Source organism: Lissotriton vulgaris, chromosome 8 (genome assembly GCF_964263255.1).
Source record: "Lissotriton vulgaris chromosome 8, aLisVul1.2, whole genome shotgun sequence".
Classification (NCBI taxonomy): Eukaryota; Metazoa; Chordata; class Amphibia; order Caudata; family Salamandridae; genus Lissotriton; species Lissotriton vulgaris.
The window spans coordinates 1,387,834,850-1,387,853,927 of NC_141696.1; the positions used below are offsets into that span (position 1 = coordinate 1,387,834,850).

At 46.0% G+C, this 19,078-nt stretch overlaps 1 protein-coding gene across 1 annotated transcript in view; it reads left to right on the top strand.

Annotated features, from left to right (window-relative positions):
• MORC3 (MORC family CW-type zinc finger 3) overlaps nt 1–19,078 on the top strand; it is a 793,723-nt gene that overhangs the window by 315,559 nt on the left and 459,086 nt on the right. Inside the window, exon 8 of the mRNA XM_086935396.1 lies at nt 7,387–7,506. Within this exon, the coding sequence (XP_086791522.1) occupies nt 7,387–7,506 (120 nt within the window). The remainder of the gene's footprint in view (nt 1–7,386; nt 7,507–19,078) is intronic.

A 19,078-nucleotide genomic window follows, 5' to 3' on the forward strand; every position in this document is an offset into this window, starting at 1 on the left:
TGGCTACAGAGGCAACAATATCAAAGGCAGGGGACGTGGAAACAATGCATCCAGGTCCACCACCGCCAACAAGCAGTGACGTCTTGTCACTTCCCCCCGATCACACGACACCTGTCGGGGGGAGACTCCAGCAGTTCCTGCCGGCGTGGAGGTCCATCACCACGGACAGGTGGGTGAGGTCTCTTATCCAGTACGGGTACTGTCTAGAACTTACGTCCATTCCACCGGACATACCGCCAAGAAGCCGTGCTATGTCCGACGAGCACTTGACCTTGTTGCAGCAAGAAGTTCTGGTCATGCTACAAAAAGGGGCAATAGAGCTCGTTCCATTGCAAGAACGGGGAACGGGGGTTTACTCCCTGTATTTTCTGATCCCCAAAAAGGACGGATCACTCAGACCGATCCTGGACCTCAGGCCCCTGAACTGGTACATCAACTCGGAGCACTTCCATATGCTCACATTGCAGCAGGTGCTTCCCCTGCTTCAACAGGGGGACTTCCTAGCAACGCTGGATCTGAAGGATGCCTATTTTCATATTCCCCTGCATCCTTCCCACAGAAAGTATCTCAGATTCAAGATCTTAGACCAGCATTACCAGTTCAGAGTCCTGCCGTTCGGGGTCACCACGGCACCGAGAGTATTTACAAAGTGCCTAGCGACTGTGGCGGCGCATCTCCGTCGCCAGCACGTCCATGTCTTTCCATACCTAGACGACTGGCTTATTTAGGCAAAGACGGAACAGCAGTGCGTAGACCACGTGTCACGCACCATTCACCTCCTGCACGATCTGGGATTCTCTCTGAACTACCCAAAGTCCCATCTCCAGCCCGCCCACGTGCGACAGTATCTGGGCGCAACAATCGACACTCTGGCAGCCACTGCGCAGCCGAATTCAGTGAGAATCGCCAGTATCAAGGCGCTGATCCTACGATTCAGACCCCAACACTCGCTTCCAGCGAGGGTGTTCATGCAGTTGATAGGCATGATGGCCTCCTGCATCTCCATTGTCCCGCACGCGAGACTACATATGCGTCCGCTTCAGGAGTGCCTTGCACGTCAGTGGACTCAGGCTCATGGGCAACTGACGGACCTAGTGTTGGTGAGCGGTCGGGCGTACAACTCTCTGCATTGGTGGAATCCACAAAACCTTTGCAAGGGCCGACCATTCCAAGAGCCTGTCCCACAGATCATCCTGACGACGGACGCCTCTCTCCAGGGATGGGGAGCGCATGTACTCCACTACACTGTGCAGGGACTATGGACACTTCAGCAAAGGAAGATGCACATCAATGTGTTGGAACTGATGGCAATCTTCATGGCCTTAAAGGCGTTCAAAGTACATTTGTGCAACAAGGTCGTGTTGATCCGGACGGACAACATGACGGCAATGTACTACATCCAGAAGCAGGGAGGTACACACTCTCCACAGCTGTCTCATCTGGCTCAGAGCATGTGGAAGTGGGCCATTCAGAGGAACATTTTCCTCATGGCAGAGCATCTCCCGGGCAAGGACAATCAAATGGCGGATCTGCTCAGCAGACACAGCCATCAGATGCACGAGTGGGAGATACACCCATCAGTACTCCGACCGTACTTCCAAAAGTGGGGTCATCCAGAGATAGACCTGTTCGCCACAAAGGAGAACGCAAAATGCCAAAGCTTCGCCGCCAGGTTCCCACACCCCCAATCACAGGGCAATGCGATGTGGATGAACTGGTCAGGCAGATTTGCGTACGCTTTTCCCCCAGCACCTCTGATACCGCTGGTGGCACGCAAGCTCAGGCAACACTCGATGACGCTCATCCTGGTTGCTCCAACGTGGGCTCGCCAACCATGGTACACCACGTTTCTGGAACTCTCCGTGGTACAGCATCAAAGGCTTCATCTGACTCCCACCCTTCTGACGCAGAGCCATGGCGACATTCAGCACCCAGATCCGCAACAGCTCAACCTGGCGATCTGGCTCCTGAAGTCCTAGAGTTTGGCTACCTCAATCTTCCTCCCGATTGCATGGACATCATTCGGGAGGCAAGGAAGCCCACTACTAGAGCTTGTTATGCGGCTAAATGGAAGAGGTTTGTCATCTACTGTGTGGACCACAGCATTGACCCGCTAGATGCTTCCATTCAGAACATCATATGTTACCTTTTTCATCTGTATCGATGTAATCTAGCGTACTCTTCCATCCGCATTCACCTGTCTGCTATGGCAGCATACCTCCAGAATAGGCAGCACCTGTCTCTCTTTAAGGTCCCTGCTATCAAGGCTTTTCTGGAAGGACTCAAAAGGGTCATTCCACCAAGGACTCCACCAGCTCCAGAATGGAACCTCAACGTGGTTCTTACAAGGCTGATGGGTCCTCCCTTTGAGCCACTGCACTCTTGTGAACTCCAGTTTTTGACTTGGAAGGTTGCGTTCTTAGTAGCAATTACATCGCTACGGAGGGTGAGCGAGCTGCAGGCGCTCACCATCCAAGAACCTTTCTTCCAAGTACATGCTAACAGGGTGGTGCTCCGCACTAACCCTAAATTCTTACCCAAAGTGGTCTCACAGTTCCACATGAACCAAACAATTGAATTGCCGGTGTTTTTCCAAAACCCAGAGACGCTGGCGGAGCGTATGCTCCACACTCTTGATGTGAAAAGGGCCTTGATGTACTATGTGGACAGGACAAAAGATTTCCGCAAAACCAAACAACTCTTTGTTGCTTTTGCCACACAACACAAGGGAAATGCAATCTCCAAAGCGGGGATTGCTAGGTGGATAGTAAAGTGCATTCAGATCTGTTATGCTAAAGCTAAGCGCACTCTCACTATCCCTCCAAGGGCCCACTCCACTAGGAAGTTGGGGGCCTCTATGGCTTTCCTAGGTAACATTCCCTTAGAAGACATCTGTAGAGCAGCCACATGGTCTACCACACATACTTTCACTAAGCACTACTGTGTAGACGTGCATTCCAAACAGCAGGCAGCTGTTGGTCAGGCTGTTCTAAAAACGCTTTTTCAAACTGCTGCAGCTGGCACGGGCGGCCGCCGCTAATGGAGGGACTGCTATGTATTCTATGCAGAGATATGAATTCAGCAGCCCACATGCCTCGAACTGCAAATGCTACTTACCAGTATGCATCTGTTCTTGGCATGTAGGGCTGCTGACATTCATATCGCCCACCCTCCTCCCCGGCGCCTGTAGCAGCTGCAGTATTTATTCATTTACACATATGCTCATAGCATGGTCATCACTCACTTTCTTCACTCCATCTCTGCCAATGGCTAAAAACAATCTGGGGATGGAGGCGATGCCCATGCGCACTGTAGTCCAGGGGAGGAGCCACCTATCTCGTGATACTTCGAAGACTCTTCCAGGACAACAATGTGCAATCATCCGGACCCAACACTAGGTGGCGGACTATGCACAGATATGAATGTCAGCAGCCCTACATGCCAAGAACAGATGCATACTGGTAAGTAGCATTTGCATTCTTTTTCATCAATAAAGGTCCACTTAGCGGCCTTATCCAGGTACAGAAAGATGACTAACTCTCAGTCACTCTGCTCTTCATCGCTAATCAAGCAATTTATGAGGGGTCTGTTCCGGGCTTATCCCCCAGTGAAGCCCTCACCACCGGAATGGGAGCTCAACACGGTTCTATCACAGCTGATGAAGCATCCGTTCGAGCCTATCCATAGAGCCGACCTAAAGTTCTTGACATGGAAGATTGCTTTATTACTGGCGCTAACTTCCGCAAGAAGAGTGGGAGAAATTCAAGCTTTCACTATAAAGGAGCCCTTTTTACATTTCTCCCAGGACTATGTCACTTTACGAACAAATCCAACGTTCATACCGAAAGTGCCTTCCCAGTTTCATCTAAATGAACCTGTCAAGCTGAAAGTTTTCTTTCCAAACCCGTCAACCCTGGCTGAAAAGACATTGCATTCTTTGGACATCAAACGATGCTTATAATTCTATCTTCAGAGAAACAAGACTTTGAGAAAATCAGATCAACTGTTTGTAGCTTATGGCCAGACTACATTGGGGAAAGCGGTCACTAAAGCCACAATTTCAAGATGGATCGCATTGACAAGATCTGTTCGATCTCACTCCACAAGAGCTGTAGCAGCGTCTGCGGCTTTGTTTGCAGGAGTGACGCTTGAGAACATTTGCCGTGCTGCGACATGGAAGAATGTCCACACGTTTACAAGACATTACTGCCTGCAATCAGCAAATCAGGGTGATGCGGCAGTGGGCCAAGCTGTTTTACGTCACCTGTTTCCATAAGGAGTATGTTCAGGTACTGATATTCACTTATTTCATATAAAGTACATGCAATTCAATAGATTGTTTTTAAATATGCAGCCATATGCTAACATGTTGTGTATTTGTTGTATGATGCCTAAGATTTCTTTCCAGAAAGAAAATGCATAATTTCAATGTTGAACTTGAACATGATTTATTAATAGATCAATCTCTAGGCGTTTGTTGGTTGTTGACGATACATTCATGGGGGTGCACTGCAATAAGTCTCCCACCATCCGCAACCGACTTTGCCTGGCTTACTGCTTGCTATTCTGATTCAGGCATGTGAATCTATGAAAGATACCCCAATACTGGATAAGAAAACAAGTTACTTACCTGTAACTTCAGTTATCCAGTATTGGTATCTTTCATAGATTCACATGCACCCACCCTCCTCCCCGGAGAGTCAGTTCTCTAAGTTTGGGATACTTGTTCCCACTTGTGCTACGAAAATCTGAGGAGAGCTGGCTCTGCAGGGAAGGTTCTAGAGGGTGCTGTGAGCTGATTGGTTGGAGCAAAGACTTTGGGTCTTTTAGCATAATGAGGTAGATAGGCTACTATAATATAGGCCTCAGGCCTTTTTCTAGGGCCTACTACTGCAAAGTGCTTTTGGCACTGCTTTTTTATTTACCGTGAGACTCCCGCCTCGACGACGGGGAATGATTCAGGCATGTGAATCTATGAAAGATACCAATACTGGATAACTGAAGTTACAGGTAAGTAACTTGTTTTCTTATTCGGCAATAGAGGCAGGAAATAGGGGTATAGCCTTAGTATGAAATCATAGTTCCTAGGTACATCAAAATAGAGTGCCTATCCTCGCTTTCAGAGCTCCATAGGTCATAAGTTCTTCAGATAGTGCGAAAATCTAGAGATTAGCCGGTTTGGCTCTTTCATACATCTGTGCACCTCAATTGTGTTTCTGCTCTTAGATTGCTTTTTGCGCCATTCTGATGTTAATCATTTTTATGGGAGTATATACTTCTTCTTAAGGTTCATGAAAATTTAGCTTAGCTTGTTTCGGAAGTCCGTGCGGATCTCAAAGACAACTCAATCTTTTTGATATAAACAATGAAATAATGATATTAATATATATAAAAAAATGTTTGGGTATAAAAATAAAAAAACATGAGCCTCAGAAATTGCTAGGTTGTCATGTTGTTGTGTGATCATAGCGAATAGCCCCGCAGAGCAATAGCCAATGTACAACACAGAAATATAGGTCTAGTGGGAGTCCTTTACATTTGTTAGTGATTGTTCCCCCTTCCTCCCAGACCTCAAATTAACTTTCAGGGCGTACCCTCATTAATGTGAGGGCCTGGACTATTGCAGGAATGGGACTTCTATGACACCAACAATCTATGACCTCCCAGAAGTCCAGGGAGGCATAAAGGCTTCACCTGGGTCAATTTTTTGAATAAGGGAGCGAAGTGAAGGTGGTTGTGGACAGCATAGCCCAGACGACCAATGAACTTAAAGTGCACACAGTACGAATTCTCTGATGTGGTCTTTGCTGTAGAATAGTGAGAATTTGTGCAAGAAACTGTTCGAACAGTGTGACTGGGAACCCCTTATGGAAGCAGATAAATGGTGGTAGAGATGGCAGATGGGCCAGGAATACGTGGCAGCAATATCTAGTAACTGTTGGTTAAGTCTAATCCAGTTCCACACCCTGCACCACTCATATCTCCTATCTAAGAAATGACACAAACAAATGTTAGAATATTGCAGATGAATAGCATAGGTGTAGGGGAAGTAGCAGTGTTTCTATTGCATGTTCAAACCTCCAACCACTCTGTAGAGCTATCCCCTGCACAATTACCACACTATCAGAGAGAAGAATATAAAGCATGCTTAGTTTAAAAGAAATAAAGTGGTACAGGTTCTCTGAATTGGCTCCGATTGTGAAGAGGTGCTAAATCGCCATGTCCTGGAAATCAACAAAAGTACCTCCCAGAAGGGATGGGCTAAACAAAACACAGAAATGGGCAGTGGAAGAGTATACAGCAGCAAAACTGTTGTCTATGAGCCCCCAAAGGGCCACATTGACATTAGTGTGGTATCCAGTACTGCTAAGACTGGGGGATGATCACTTCTTACAGGTCATCTCGTGCCCCATTGTATATTGGAGCTTGTTGCCTTAAGAACATAGAGAAAAACTCTGGGAACATGATGAGGGCCCGCATGTCAGGGTGCTGAACTGGCAACATATGACACAATATTGCACTGTTTCAGGTAAAAACGAATCGAAAAAGGAATGTACAATTCATGAAACACATTGCCAGTCTTTGCTGTGGGTAGACCTGCATCCCCTTGCTTAGCCTTGCTGTTTGTTTGCTTATTTGTTTGAGAACCACAGACTTGCACAACAATACTGTATCACAAGATGAGAAGATGATGTTCTTTTGTAAGGACATAATGTTCAATTAATAAAATGATTTGTTTTTACAACTTACACAACTAATTTATCTGTTAACTTGCCACTGAGCAGTGAAATCTGAAAGTCGAGGATACAATGAGATTTGAAACATCTCCTGATTATCAGTGTAACAACATATCTTTCTACTTTGAAATGAAAGACTACTTTGAATAAAGTATGGAACTTTTTAAAGTTTTAATATATTGTAGCAGCAAGCATCCTCGTTCTCTACTCCAATGATTCCCACCAAGGGCCAAAGAAGTTGCCGCAGACTCTGAATCAATCACGCTCAGTTGAGGCTACTTAACAAAACCTCATTGAAACCTGGACTATAAAACATGTTTACTCAATTTCGTTTAATCTCAATGGCATAGTTGTATAATCACAGGAATAAACTTGAGGCAATGGGAAGTTTGCATGTACTCCTGCTTGAACTGTATACATTATGCTGTAATATTGAAAAATGATCCTTACTTCATGTGCTATTATTGCTGCTGATGTCTTGTATAACCATTTTCGACAGAATAGTTGCAAATAAGGACGTTAAAAACATTAAGTTCCCTCCACTTTGAGAACTAAGGTGAAGGTGTACTTGAACAGATCAAACACATTTTGAGAACTGAATGTTGTTAATGTTTTCCCAATTTATTAGTGTTTTCCTTAATGGATGCAGCCTAAAACTGTGAAAATTACATTTGGTTTCAACTGTAGAAATGAAGATCATTATGGGGTCATGATGTATCACAAAAACAGACTAATCAAAGCTTATGAAAGAGTTGGTTGCCAGTTAAAGGTAAGTGCTTTGTTGTTACTGGATTAAGTACAGTTGCTAAGTTAATGTGATGCCACAAATGGTGCATTCATTACCTGGAAAAGAATGGGTGAGTACATGCATATCTGAAAGTCATTCATACTGCTTGCATTTACTGACCTTATTTGAGTGAACTGTTTTGCAGTTAATATAAAAACGGGTACCTGACTATTCCATGTGCACACCACATACACCATCCGCACACCAAGGCACCTGTTTCACAGTCAGAGTTTGTGAATGCTTTGGTAATTTCTTTGTCTGTGTTTTAAGCTTGGATAGGATGATATTGAATAGCCTCAATACTATCATTTATGAAAGGTTAAGTAACCTTGTTTTTAAGTCTGGACCACCAGCAGCTTTTAGCTGTCTGTTGTTGAAGGCCTGTTATGGACTATAGCAGCACTTACATTGCGCTTTATGTTAGCCCACTGATTACCATTGGTTGGCTTGATCGTTCTGTTTATTTACGAGGGCTTCTTGGCGCTGGCTAGAGAGTGCAGGGAAAAGAGGATGAAATAGCCAGGTCTTAAGGGATTTCCTGAAAGTAAGGAGATTGCTGGAAGATTTGATAGAGAGTGGAAGACTGTTCCAAGCAGTGGAAGCACTGAACAAAAAGCTGCAACCTCCCCTGGCCGCACGTTTTAATTAAGGAATGGTCACAAGTTTGGCAAAAGCCTATCTTAATGCCCTTTTGGGAGCATACCAGCTGAGGCTGTTTTTTAGAAATGCAAGACCTTAGTCATGCAAGGCTTTAAAAACGAGACCGAGAGCCTTAAACTTAACTCTGTGTTTGATGGGCAGCCAGTGAAGCCTTTTCAGGCAGTTAGACACAGACTGTTACTTTGGAATATTGAGAAGAAAATACGCTGCTGCATTCTGAAGTGTTTGAAGCATATTAAGAAACAACTTATGTGCATTAAGATAAAGAGCGTTGTAATAACGTTTGGATATGGAGAGGGACAGGACAACTGATTGCTGAAGTTGGGGTGGGATAAAAGGAAGAATCTTTTTTTATCAGTTTGAGCATATAGAAGACTTTGGAGGTGACTGCATTGGCTTGGTCTGCGTAGAAACGTTTGTCGTTCATTATGACTCCAAGATTGTGTTTTTTACTAACTGGTGAGGGAGGAGTCCCCAATTTGTGGGTCCACCAGGCGGGAGTCCAGAAAGAAGTCTGGGCACCGAAAAGCAGGGCCTTGGTTTTTCTAGAATTTAGCCAAAAGCAGTTTTTGGACATGCAGGTGCTGACTGCCCGCAAGTAATTGCAGAAGCTAGTGCTTAAATAAGGCACCTTACTACCAAGAGAGACCTAGGATTTAGGTGTCGTCAGGATAGAATTTAAGGGCAAAGACCATAGATTTGATGAATTCTGCTAAAGAAGGGATGTAAATATTGAAGACCGTGGGACTAAGTGAGGATCTCTGTGGGACCCCATAAGGAAGGGAGAACGGCACAGATGCAAAGTTGTTCAGACAGACCACTTGTTTGCATGATTGTAGGAATGATCTGAGTAGGCCCCAGGCAGAGCTTGTGACACCAATCTCAGTGAGGCGTGATAATAGTTTGTTGTAGTGGACAGTGTCAAATGCCTCAGACAGATCAAGGAGGATAAAGGAAGCTTAGACGCCAGGGCCGTTCTTATCTTTTCGTTGGCCTTGATTAAGGCTATTTCCGTACTATTGTCTGCATGGAACCCAAACGGAGGGGGATCCAGTAGGTTATGAAATTGGACAAATTCAGTAAATTGAGAATTAATTTCCTTCTCAAATACGCCAGTAGAGGAAGACAGGATATCGGATGAAAGTTGTTTGGATCAGATGGATCCAGAGAAGGTGTCTTGAGAAGAGGGTGGATAGAAGCTTTTTTCCATCAATCTGGAAAATGGCCATGCAGAAATATGAGTTGAAAAATGTCCGTAAGTCCAGGGGCCAAGGTATCCGCAATCGAGGCGGCGTCCCTAGGAGGACAAAGATAATTAGGTTAACCAGATCTGGCTGACTTATTCAGTCTCGCAATGGTGTCGATGTAAGATGGGGTGAATGTATAAAAGCTAAAACCTGACGGAGAGAGGCTAGAGGATGGGTGAATTATCCTGCTGTGGGGTATAGATACTTGGCAAGCCGTTATATATAGAGTTGACTTTGTTAAAAATGAAACTGTCAATTTCATTGCAAAAAGACTGACTGGAGTTGATAAGTTTCTTTTTAGGGTTCTTTGTAAGCCTGGTAACAGTCCAAAATAGTTTCTTAGTTGAATTCTTAGCAAGTAACATTTTTTGTCTAAAATATGTTGCCTTCGCTTTAAAAAAATGTGATTCGTTGATACTTAGGCACGACTTGTATTTGGCCTTTTCATCTAGGTCATAGTTGCGACGCCAGATTTGTTCTTGCCTACTGCAGGTCTTTTTAGAAATTCTGTGCTCCTCTGACAACCAGGGGACGGATGGTTTGTTCATTCTAGGTTTATCTGGCTTGAGGGGACCTAAGAGTAGCTAAGCACAGCCACTGGTTGTATTGAGCAACGGTTTCGTCAGGATCATCAGGGAGTGTGAAAAATGTAAAGAGACGTTATCAGTGAAGATGCCGTCCAAAGTGTGGCAGGCTGAATGCGTGGGGCCAACGTCCAGTTGCGAGAGGCCTAGGGCAGACATTGTGTGGAGAAGGGCTAAAGTGTCTGGGTCATTTGACGCTTCCAGGTAAAAGTCAGTCACCGAGCACTGTGTAATCTTTGTGGAGTATGTTCGCCTCGAGTAACATACTGAGATCTTGAGCGAAAGTTGCTCTTGACCAAAGCGTAGGGGTGCAGACGAGCTAAATCAGCATGCGTTTAGAAGATTGAAAATTCGATATCTTAATATTGAAGGCGAAAGCTTCGCAAAAGGAAGAAGGTAAAGGGTCATAGTGAACTGTTAGATTGGATTTGTAGATGAGTGCTATGCCGTCACCCTGCTTGAGTGGTCAGGGGCGTAGCTTAGTGCGCTCTGCAGTGCAAAGCCAGGAAACTGGTGGGGGAAATAAATGAATGTAACTGGTCTCTACTAACCCTGGGCTTAGTTTGCGTAGCAGCAATACACGTAGCTTCACGTAGTATACTTTGAACTTCACGTAGTACACGTAGTCTGCGTAGGGTAGCTGATGACACTGTGTACTTGTCTGCACTGTGAAAAAATTGCTAAATAATTGCAAATGGTAGCCTGCACAGTGCCAGTTATGATAAAATAAGTATCTATCTTTATATGCTAAAGTGCATATAATACTTTCACAAAAGTGAAACTGAAAAATTAGCAAGCGGTGAGAGAGGTGATGATTGTGGAATCATCCCTAACATAGGGGGAGTACCAAACAGATGCCTTGAAAACAAAAAAGCACATATTATTGAACGATCTGATGGTGGTGCCATCCTCTTAGAACCACCCCAAGCACAGTTATTGGCAAAACATTCCCAACCAAAGGCCCTGCAAAGCATTATGGGATGGGATTAGCAGTGGGCAGTGAATATTATATAGTATCCAATATCAAAATAATTCTACAAAGAGCTGCAGTTCAACAGGTGGTTACTAAATGTCCCTCACTAGTCAAATGCAAATGCTTGATGAAAGGGTTTCAATGGTTTTGCATTTGACTCGTAAGGGACATCTAGTAAGGACTAGGTGAACTGCAGCTCTTTGTAGAATTATTTTGATATTGGATACTATAATATTCACTGCCCACTGCTAATCTCGTCCCATAATGCTTTGCAGGGCCTTTGGTTGGGATTGTTTTTTTGCCAATAACTGTGCTTGGGGTGGTCCTAAGAGGATGGGACCACCACTGAAGTTAAACAAAATGTGCCTTTTATTTATGCTCTTTGTGTTCAAGGCATCTAGGTTAGGGGGGACCCCAAAATCATCAGCTCTCTCATTGCCTAATGTTATCATTGTTAAAGTTCACTTTTGTGAATTCGTTATATGCTTTTAAGCAGGTAAAATTGCTTTTTCAAAGCACCTGAGGATGTTGTTGATGTAGCTGCTACGGTGATTAAGCACAGTTTTGCAGCTTGAATCTTTCTGGATTCACTATGCTGTGCATTATTCCGCGGTCTAGTGTTTGGGTCCGGAATCGTAGACTTTTTTTTTCCGTAGCCCAGGTGGGCGTCGACGTCCCACCTTTTGGGGTCCTTCCTGTGACGTCAGCATGCTTCCTGCGGAAGCCCCCACCCTTGGACGCCATCTTCAGATTATTTTTTCCGCCGTTGGGTCTGGATCGTTCTCGAGAGGGCTCCAGAGATTAGGAGAGAAGAAGCAGCAAGACTAGAGTTTTGGAGAGAAAAACATTGGAGAAGACGAAGGAAGACTACGCCAATGAAAGGAAGACGAAAAAGAAAATTTTCAACATAATTCGACGTCCAGAGGAGAATGCGCAATCAGGGGGCCCCCTGAATGCAAGACATGGACAACACACCATTCAAATTCTGCTGCGACTGCCATCATAAGTACGCGCAGAAGGACCAACACCCAGTCTGTAACCTCTGCCTGCCGATCGACCACGGAAGCAAGGACTGCAACGCCTGCTCCGCATTCACGCCAAAGACCCTTCGAGTGAGAGAGAGGCAAAGAATAGCAAACTACACCATGCAGGGCAAGGGCCAACCACCGTCCCTTTGAGACCTGGGACTCTCGACCGACGAGGAGGATTACGTCGCCGAAGAAGACATCGGCTACACGGTCGCAGAGACCGATAATAAGAAGACTACAGAAAAGGTAAAAGACTCGACGCCCCAAAAAGGCCCGAAAGACTCTCGACAGTTTACCCAAGACTCTAGAAAAAACGAGGGCAAAACTCAAAAAGCGCCGACGCCGAGAACTTCGGCGTCCGCAGCAACATCCAGGCCCAGCGGATCCTCACAGAAGGACTCCCTAGCGCTGAGGGACGGCGACCAACCAAAGTCGTCGAAAAGCGTCCAAGAAAAGCAGCGCTCGACTCCGAAAACATCTTCGAAGTCGACGACGAAAGACGCAAGACCAGTCTCGACGCCGAAAACAATCTCGACGCCATCTAGCGCGCCAAAGAGAGCTGCACAACCACTCGACGCCGACCAGGCGGCGGAGATGTAAAGAAAGAAGAGGAGACTCGAAGCAGAGATGGAGAACATCCTGCAGCGCAAGAAAGATTTCGAAGAAAAAATGAAGTCTTACACAATTCCTTCGAGGCCCAAGTCACCAGTAGTACATTTGGTCGAGGAAGAAGAGGAAGAATTCGAGGAACCAGCATTGGAGAGCTTAGAAGATCTGGCAGATCAGGAAGATGATGCCCCCTATTACAAAGAAGAGGGAGATGACAACCAGAGGGTTACCAAGAATCGACCTACTCGGATACACAGGAGGTCGAGTGGCAGGACATTGAAGCAGAGAGTCCAGAAGAGGGAGTGGACACATATCCAGCGAGGCCCTCACCGCCGGACGACATTGGACTTTACAATGAATGCATCAAGAACGCAGCAACAGCGTTCAGGGTCAAGCTCGAGGAAGAAGTGCCGAAAGGGGATTTCCTAGTAGAAACACTACTCCCTATGCACACTAGGAGCCAGTACCTGCCAATGCTTGAAAGCATCAAAGGGCAAGAAAGAGAGGCATTCAAGGAGCCTGCTACTTGTAAACCCGTCGCGCCAAGGAAGGAGAAAAAAATGCAAGCACTCCTCAAAGGACCCATCCTACATATAGGGGACGGTCGCTGCTGATTCCATCATCACTGCAAGCAAGAAGAAGGGCCAATGTGCCAACTACTTCAGGTCCACCCCCTGACAAAGAGAGCAGAAGAATGGACCTAACAGGAAGGAAAATCGAAAGGAATGCTGCTATGCACTGGCGCATGGCTAATTTAAACGCACTGCTCAACAGACACCATTACCAAATCATGGAGGAACTGGGGCAGTTGGTGAAACACCTCCCTCAAGAATACCAACAAAGGGCTTCGCACCTGGTAGAGGAGGGGAAGAACTTGGCAAACTCTTGCCTAAAAACAGCACTGGACGGGGCAGACACGGCCAGCAGGCTTATGATGCTGGGCATCACAGAAAGAAGACAAGCCTGGCTCAGAATATCAGGCTTTAAACCGGAGGTGCAGCACAACACCCTGAACACTCCGTTCAACAGTGAAACTCTGTTCGGAGCACCAGTGGACGACAAGCTCTCACAGCTCAAAAAGGATAATGACACCGCAAGATCCATGGGGGCCTTGCAATTCAGGGGAGCGAAGAGAGGGACCCCGTCACGGAGACCACACGGGAGAGGGAGAAACCAACCGGGAACGTCGCATCAGACCTTCCAACATTCCCACCAAAGCGACACCCATACGCAACAAGGCCAACACACCGAAAGACCACGAGCACGTAACACCAGTGGGAGGAAGATTAAAACGTTTTCTCCAGGAGTGGAGAAAGATTTACAACAGACAAATGGATCATCAACACAATACAGTACAGCTACTGCATAGAGTTAGAAAAGACACCAACAAGCAGAAAGCCAAAGAAAAGAGCTCTAGCAAAGAAGGAACTAGAACTTCTTCAGAGGGAGGCAGAGGAACTCCTACTAAAGGAGGCTATCGAGCCTGTACCTCCCATGGAAAGGAACAAGGGGGTGTACTCTACTTACTTCCTAGTACCCAAAGTAGACGAAAGAATGAGACCCATCCTGGACCTAAGGTTCCTCAACAAATTTATAAAGACACAAAAATTCAAAATGACATCCCTGCAAGAAGTACCTCCACAGATACAAACAGGGAATTTCATGGTGACCATAGACCTAAATGATGCCTACCTGCATATACCAATGAACAGACGGCACAAACATCTGCTACGTTTTGCAATCCACTCAGATCACTATCAATTCACAGCATTGGCCTTTGGACTAAAATCAGCACCGAGGGTATTCACAAAGTGTCTGGCAGCAGTCGCAGCGCACTTAAGGAGGGAAGGGATACACGTATACCCTTACCTAGACGACTGGCTAATAAAGGCAAAATCATACAACACGTGCAAACAGCACGCTCAAATAGTGACACACACTGATGGCCCTGGGTTTCTCCATCCACTGGAAGAAATCCTTGATAAACCCAGAACAGGTCAAGATATTTCTGGGGGCAAAAATCAACACCGTGCAGGGGAAGGTGTTCCCCAGCGAGAAGAGAACGATGGCGCTGTTGAAGGAGGTGCGCCTCTACCAGAAGGGGCAAGCTCTGACAGTGAGGACGGTGAGCAAAATGATGGGCATGATGGCCTCATGCATCCACATAGTACCAAACGTACGACTACACATGAGACCACTCCAGGAGTGGCTGCAGGACCAATGGTCACTAGCGACAGGGTTTTGGGAGGACCTAGTGGTTGTGACGCACTCAGTGCACAAGGAGATATCATGGTGGAACAAAGGAAACATAACAAGGGGGAAGCTTCTAACACCACCAAGACCAACAGTGACCATCACCACGGACGCATCCCAAAAGGGATGGGGAGCACACATGGAAAAACTCAGAGTGAGGGGCCTGTGGACACAAGCGGATGCGGTCAAGCACATCAATTACCTAGAACTAAAGACCGTTCTCTTAGCTATGAAAGCCTTCCAGACGAAGTTGTACAATCAAACAGTGCTGATCCAAACGGACAACACAACAGCGATGTTCTATTTAAACAAACAGGGAGGAACACAATCGGCCCCGCTGTCAGACCTAGCGCAGGAAATATGGAAATGGCCAATACCACTGAAAATGTATCTACTGGCGATACATCTGCCAGGAAAAGACAATGTGGAAGCGGACTGGCTCAGCAGACAGACATCAGCCTCACACGAATGGGAGCTGAATGCACAAGAAACAAAAACTGTTCGACAGGTGGGGAACAGTCAATAGACCTGTTTGCAACACACCTGAATGCAAAATGCCAACACTTCGCATCGAGACAACCAGGGGAGGGGTCAAAGACATTTGCCTACGCTTTTCCGCCGATCCCCCTGATACGCAAGGTACTCGGCAAGTGTGGGGCAAGCAACATGACCCTGATACTGGTCGCACCCCAGTGGGCCAGGCAGACATGATATTCACAGATTGTGGAGATGACACAGAGTGCACCACACAAATTTGGGAGAAGGAAAGACCTACTTTTCATGCAAAACGTAGAGGTGTTGCATCCAGAGCCAGAAACTCTCAGCCTAGCAGCCTGGCTCCTGAAGACATAGAGTTCGCACACCTAAAGCTACCTGAGAGCACCCTGAGGGTACTGCGAGAGGCAAGAAGACCAAGCACACGTAAGTGCTACGTGGCCAAATGGAAAAGGTTCACATTATGGTGCAGAAAGGAGGGACTGCACAACAAGATGACAAGAGACTCTACAGTGCTTAACCCCTTCGATGCTGATTTCGAGCTCAGCTCGTCATCAGCTATGGCGCTCGTATGCTGATGACGAGCTGAGCTAGTCATGTAACACGGTATTTTGAAAATAGCCGCACACAGCGGGAAAAGCCGCCGCAGCGATGCGATTAAATATCTCACGCACCTGCTCGAGACCTACCTGAGCTCATCATAGCTAAGGGTACACCTAGCAGCCATTGTCGCCTACACTAGACGAGAAACAGGCGAAAGCTTCTTTACTTCTATGATTGTAAAAAGATTCTTGGAAGGTGCAAAAAGGATCGCACCGCCTAAAAGGTTACCAGCACCGGCATGGAACCTCAATATTGTGCTGACAGAACTCATGAAGGCACCTTTTGAACCAATGCATAAAGCCTTACTACAGATGCTAACGTTAAAAACCGCATTCCTAGTGGCAATTACTTCGCTGCGCAGATTAAGCGAGCTGCAGGCGATAACGCTACAGGAACCCTACATACAAATTCACAACGATAGGGTGGTGATGAGAACGGACCCACACTTTATGCCAAAGGTGGTGTCCAAGTTCCACATCAACCAGACAGTTCAGATACCAAGTTTCTTCCAGAAACCAACAACAAAAGCAGAAAGAGCACTGCACACTCTGGACGCAAGACGGGCAGTCATGCATTATATAGAGAGAACTAAAGATCACAGGAAAACAAAAGTTTTTTTGTATCTTTTGCTGAAAGTTTCACGGGCAAAGCTGTTACTAAAGGGACAATTGCACGATGGATCGCGCAAGCTTTACAATTCTGCTACAAACAAGCTGGACAAGAATTAACAGAGGGGCCACGGGCCCATTCAACAAGGAAAAAGGGAGCTACAATAGCCTTCCTGGCAAACACTCCCATTTAGGACATATGCCTGGCGGCAACATGGGCTTCTGTGCACACGTTTACAAAACACTACTGTGTGGACATACAAATGAACAAGGAAGCACAAGTGGGACAGAAGGTGCTTCAGCACATATTCAAGAACTCAAGCTCATCTTCCACCCAGCCACCACAATAACAACAAACCGCTACAAAGTCAATGCACAGCATAGTGAATCCAGAAAAATTCACGCTGCAAAACGAATAGTTTCTTACCTGTCGGTGTAGTTTTGCAGCTTGAAGATCTTTCTGGATTTACTAGCGAACCCACCCACCTCCGCCAGAAAGATGAGGCTGGAGAAAGTAGGTGGAAAATAAAAAAAAATAAAAAAAATGGGCTTTAAGGGAACTTCAAGAGAAAAAGCGGTAAAAGAAAAAGATATAAACATTGCCATACAATTCGGAAACAGAACACAAACGGGAAAAGAAAAAAGAATCCGAAGATGGCGCCCAAGGATGGGAGCTTCCACAGGAAGCATGCCGACGTCACTGGAAGGACACCAAAAGGTGGGACGTCGACGCTCACCTGGGCTACGAAAAAAAAAAAAAAAAACTACAATTCCGGACATAACCACTAGACCACGGAATAATGCACAGCATAGTGAAACCAGAAAGATCTTCAAGCTGCAAAACTACACCGACAGGTAAGAAACTATTTGTTTTGGTACTGTACTAGTGCGAATTAGTACAAATGTTGCATGCTCCACCAGGGTTAGTCTAAATTAAAATCATGTTAAAACAGTGCGAAATCTTTAAATCGTAAATTTAACATAACATGATGATGCATATTGCTTTCCATTTTGCTATGTTCACCCTTTTGTCCCCTGCCCTCTTCCGGACCGTATCCCTCTCCTCCCTGTCATCAGCTGTAGGTTCTGGAATGTTTACAGACATCAGCTGATGACTCCTCTGACCGGAGGCTTCTCCCGGTTCTTCCCTCTGAACTCCTCGATGTGTTGGAATGTACTGGTAATACATTTTGCAGTTCACACTCTCTGCTTGTAGTGTGCATCTTTACACATGCAGCAGCCCGACTCAACTGGGGTTTGCACACCACCAGACTGTAAGGGAGCCAGGCACCTCTCACAAAATGGCAGAGGGAGTCCAAAATATTTGTCTGATGCAGGAAGGCCTAGAGATTAATGCAGCACTCGTAGCTGTGCCGACGCGCTGTTGGAGGGGTTAAAAGCCCCTTCATGGTCTAGAGACGTGTCTGGGGGCGTGGCTTAGCTTGCTCTGTAGTGTGAAGCCAAGAAACGGGTGGGGGAAATAAAAGCTCGTAACTAGGGTTTAGGAACCCCCAGAGACTCACCTGCAGGTGATTTCTATTAGTAAATTAAAATCAAGTTAAAACAAATCATAAAATTAAAATAACTGGCAACAGCCTGACTGTACTGGAGTTTGCACACCAACAGAATGTATTCGTCATTCTCATTTGCTTGTTTCTTATTCGAAGGCTTTATGTCCTCTTCTTGGATGTATCCCTACCATGGAGCACGGCTTCTTTACAATTATTTTTATTGGTTGACTTTTATGTTTCCACTGCTTACATTCTGAGAACGACTTTACTTGTTTCCTTATATACTGGTGCATGTGTGTTCTAGTGCCCTCCCTCCTCTACTGCTTACCTACTAGAATCCCTGACCTCTCATTCTCCATTTTGCTTCCCCCTCCTACCATAAGCTCCACCTCATTGCTCTCCCCTTCTGTCTGTTTTTTTTTGTTCCCACTCCAACCCTCCACCCCGGAACAGATCCTCAGTTTTTCATAATACCCCTTCCCACCACCCCAAAAGGCACTGATCAGTGGCATTTATACCAACTCCCTAGGTCTCCCTCACCTGCTCCTCATTTACTCGTTAACCCCTAGCCTTATTTCTTTTTTAGGTTGAGCTATTTATAGCTCTGAACTATTGTAATTGAAACAACCCTCTTGAACAAGCGGATTTCTCCCAATGCATGTTGTCTACTGAAGCGTGAAGCTTCGCCAGGCGCGCGCTATGCTCATTCCCGCCCACTCGCTTGCTCCCCTGCTCCCCGCCCCCCACCCGACTTGAAAGAAAGCCTCGTACACCAACATTTGTCTCTCACACCACCAGACATCAAAGGCTGTTACTCTAACCACAGCAATGCCCATATGCTCTCTCCTCCTGTCTCTCCCCCTCTCTCACGCTCTCTTCTTCCCTCCTCTCATTTACTCTCCCTCACACACTCGCTTATGTTTACTCTCCCTCCTTCCCCCCCTCCCATATCCTCTCCCTCCAAGCCTGTGGCCTCTCATTAA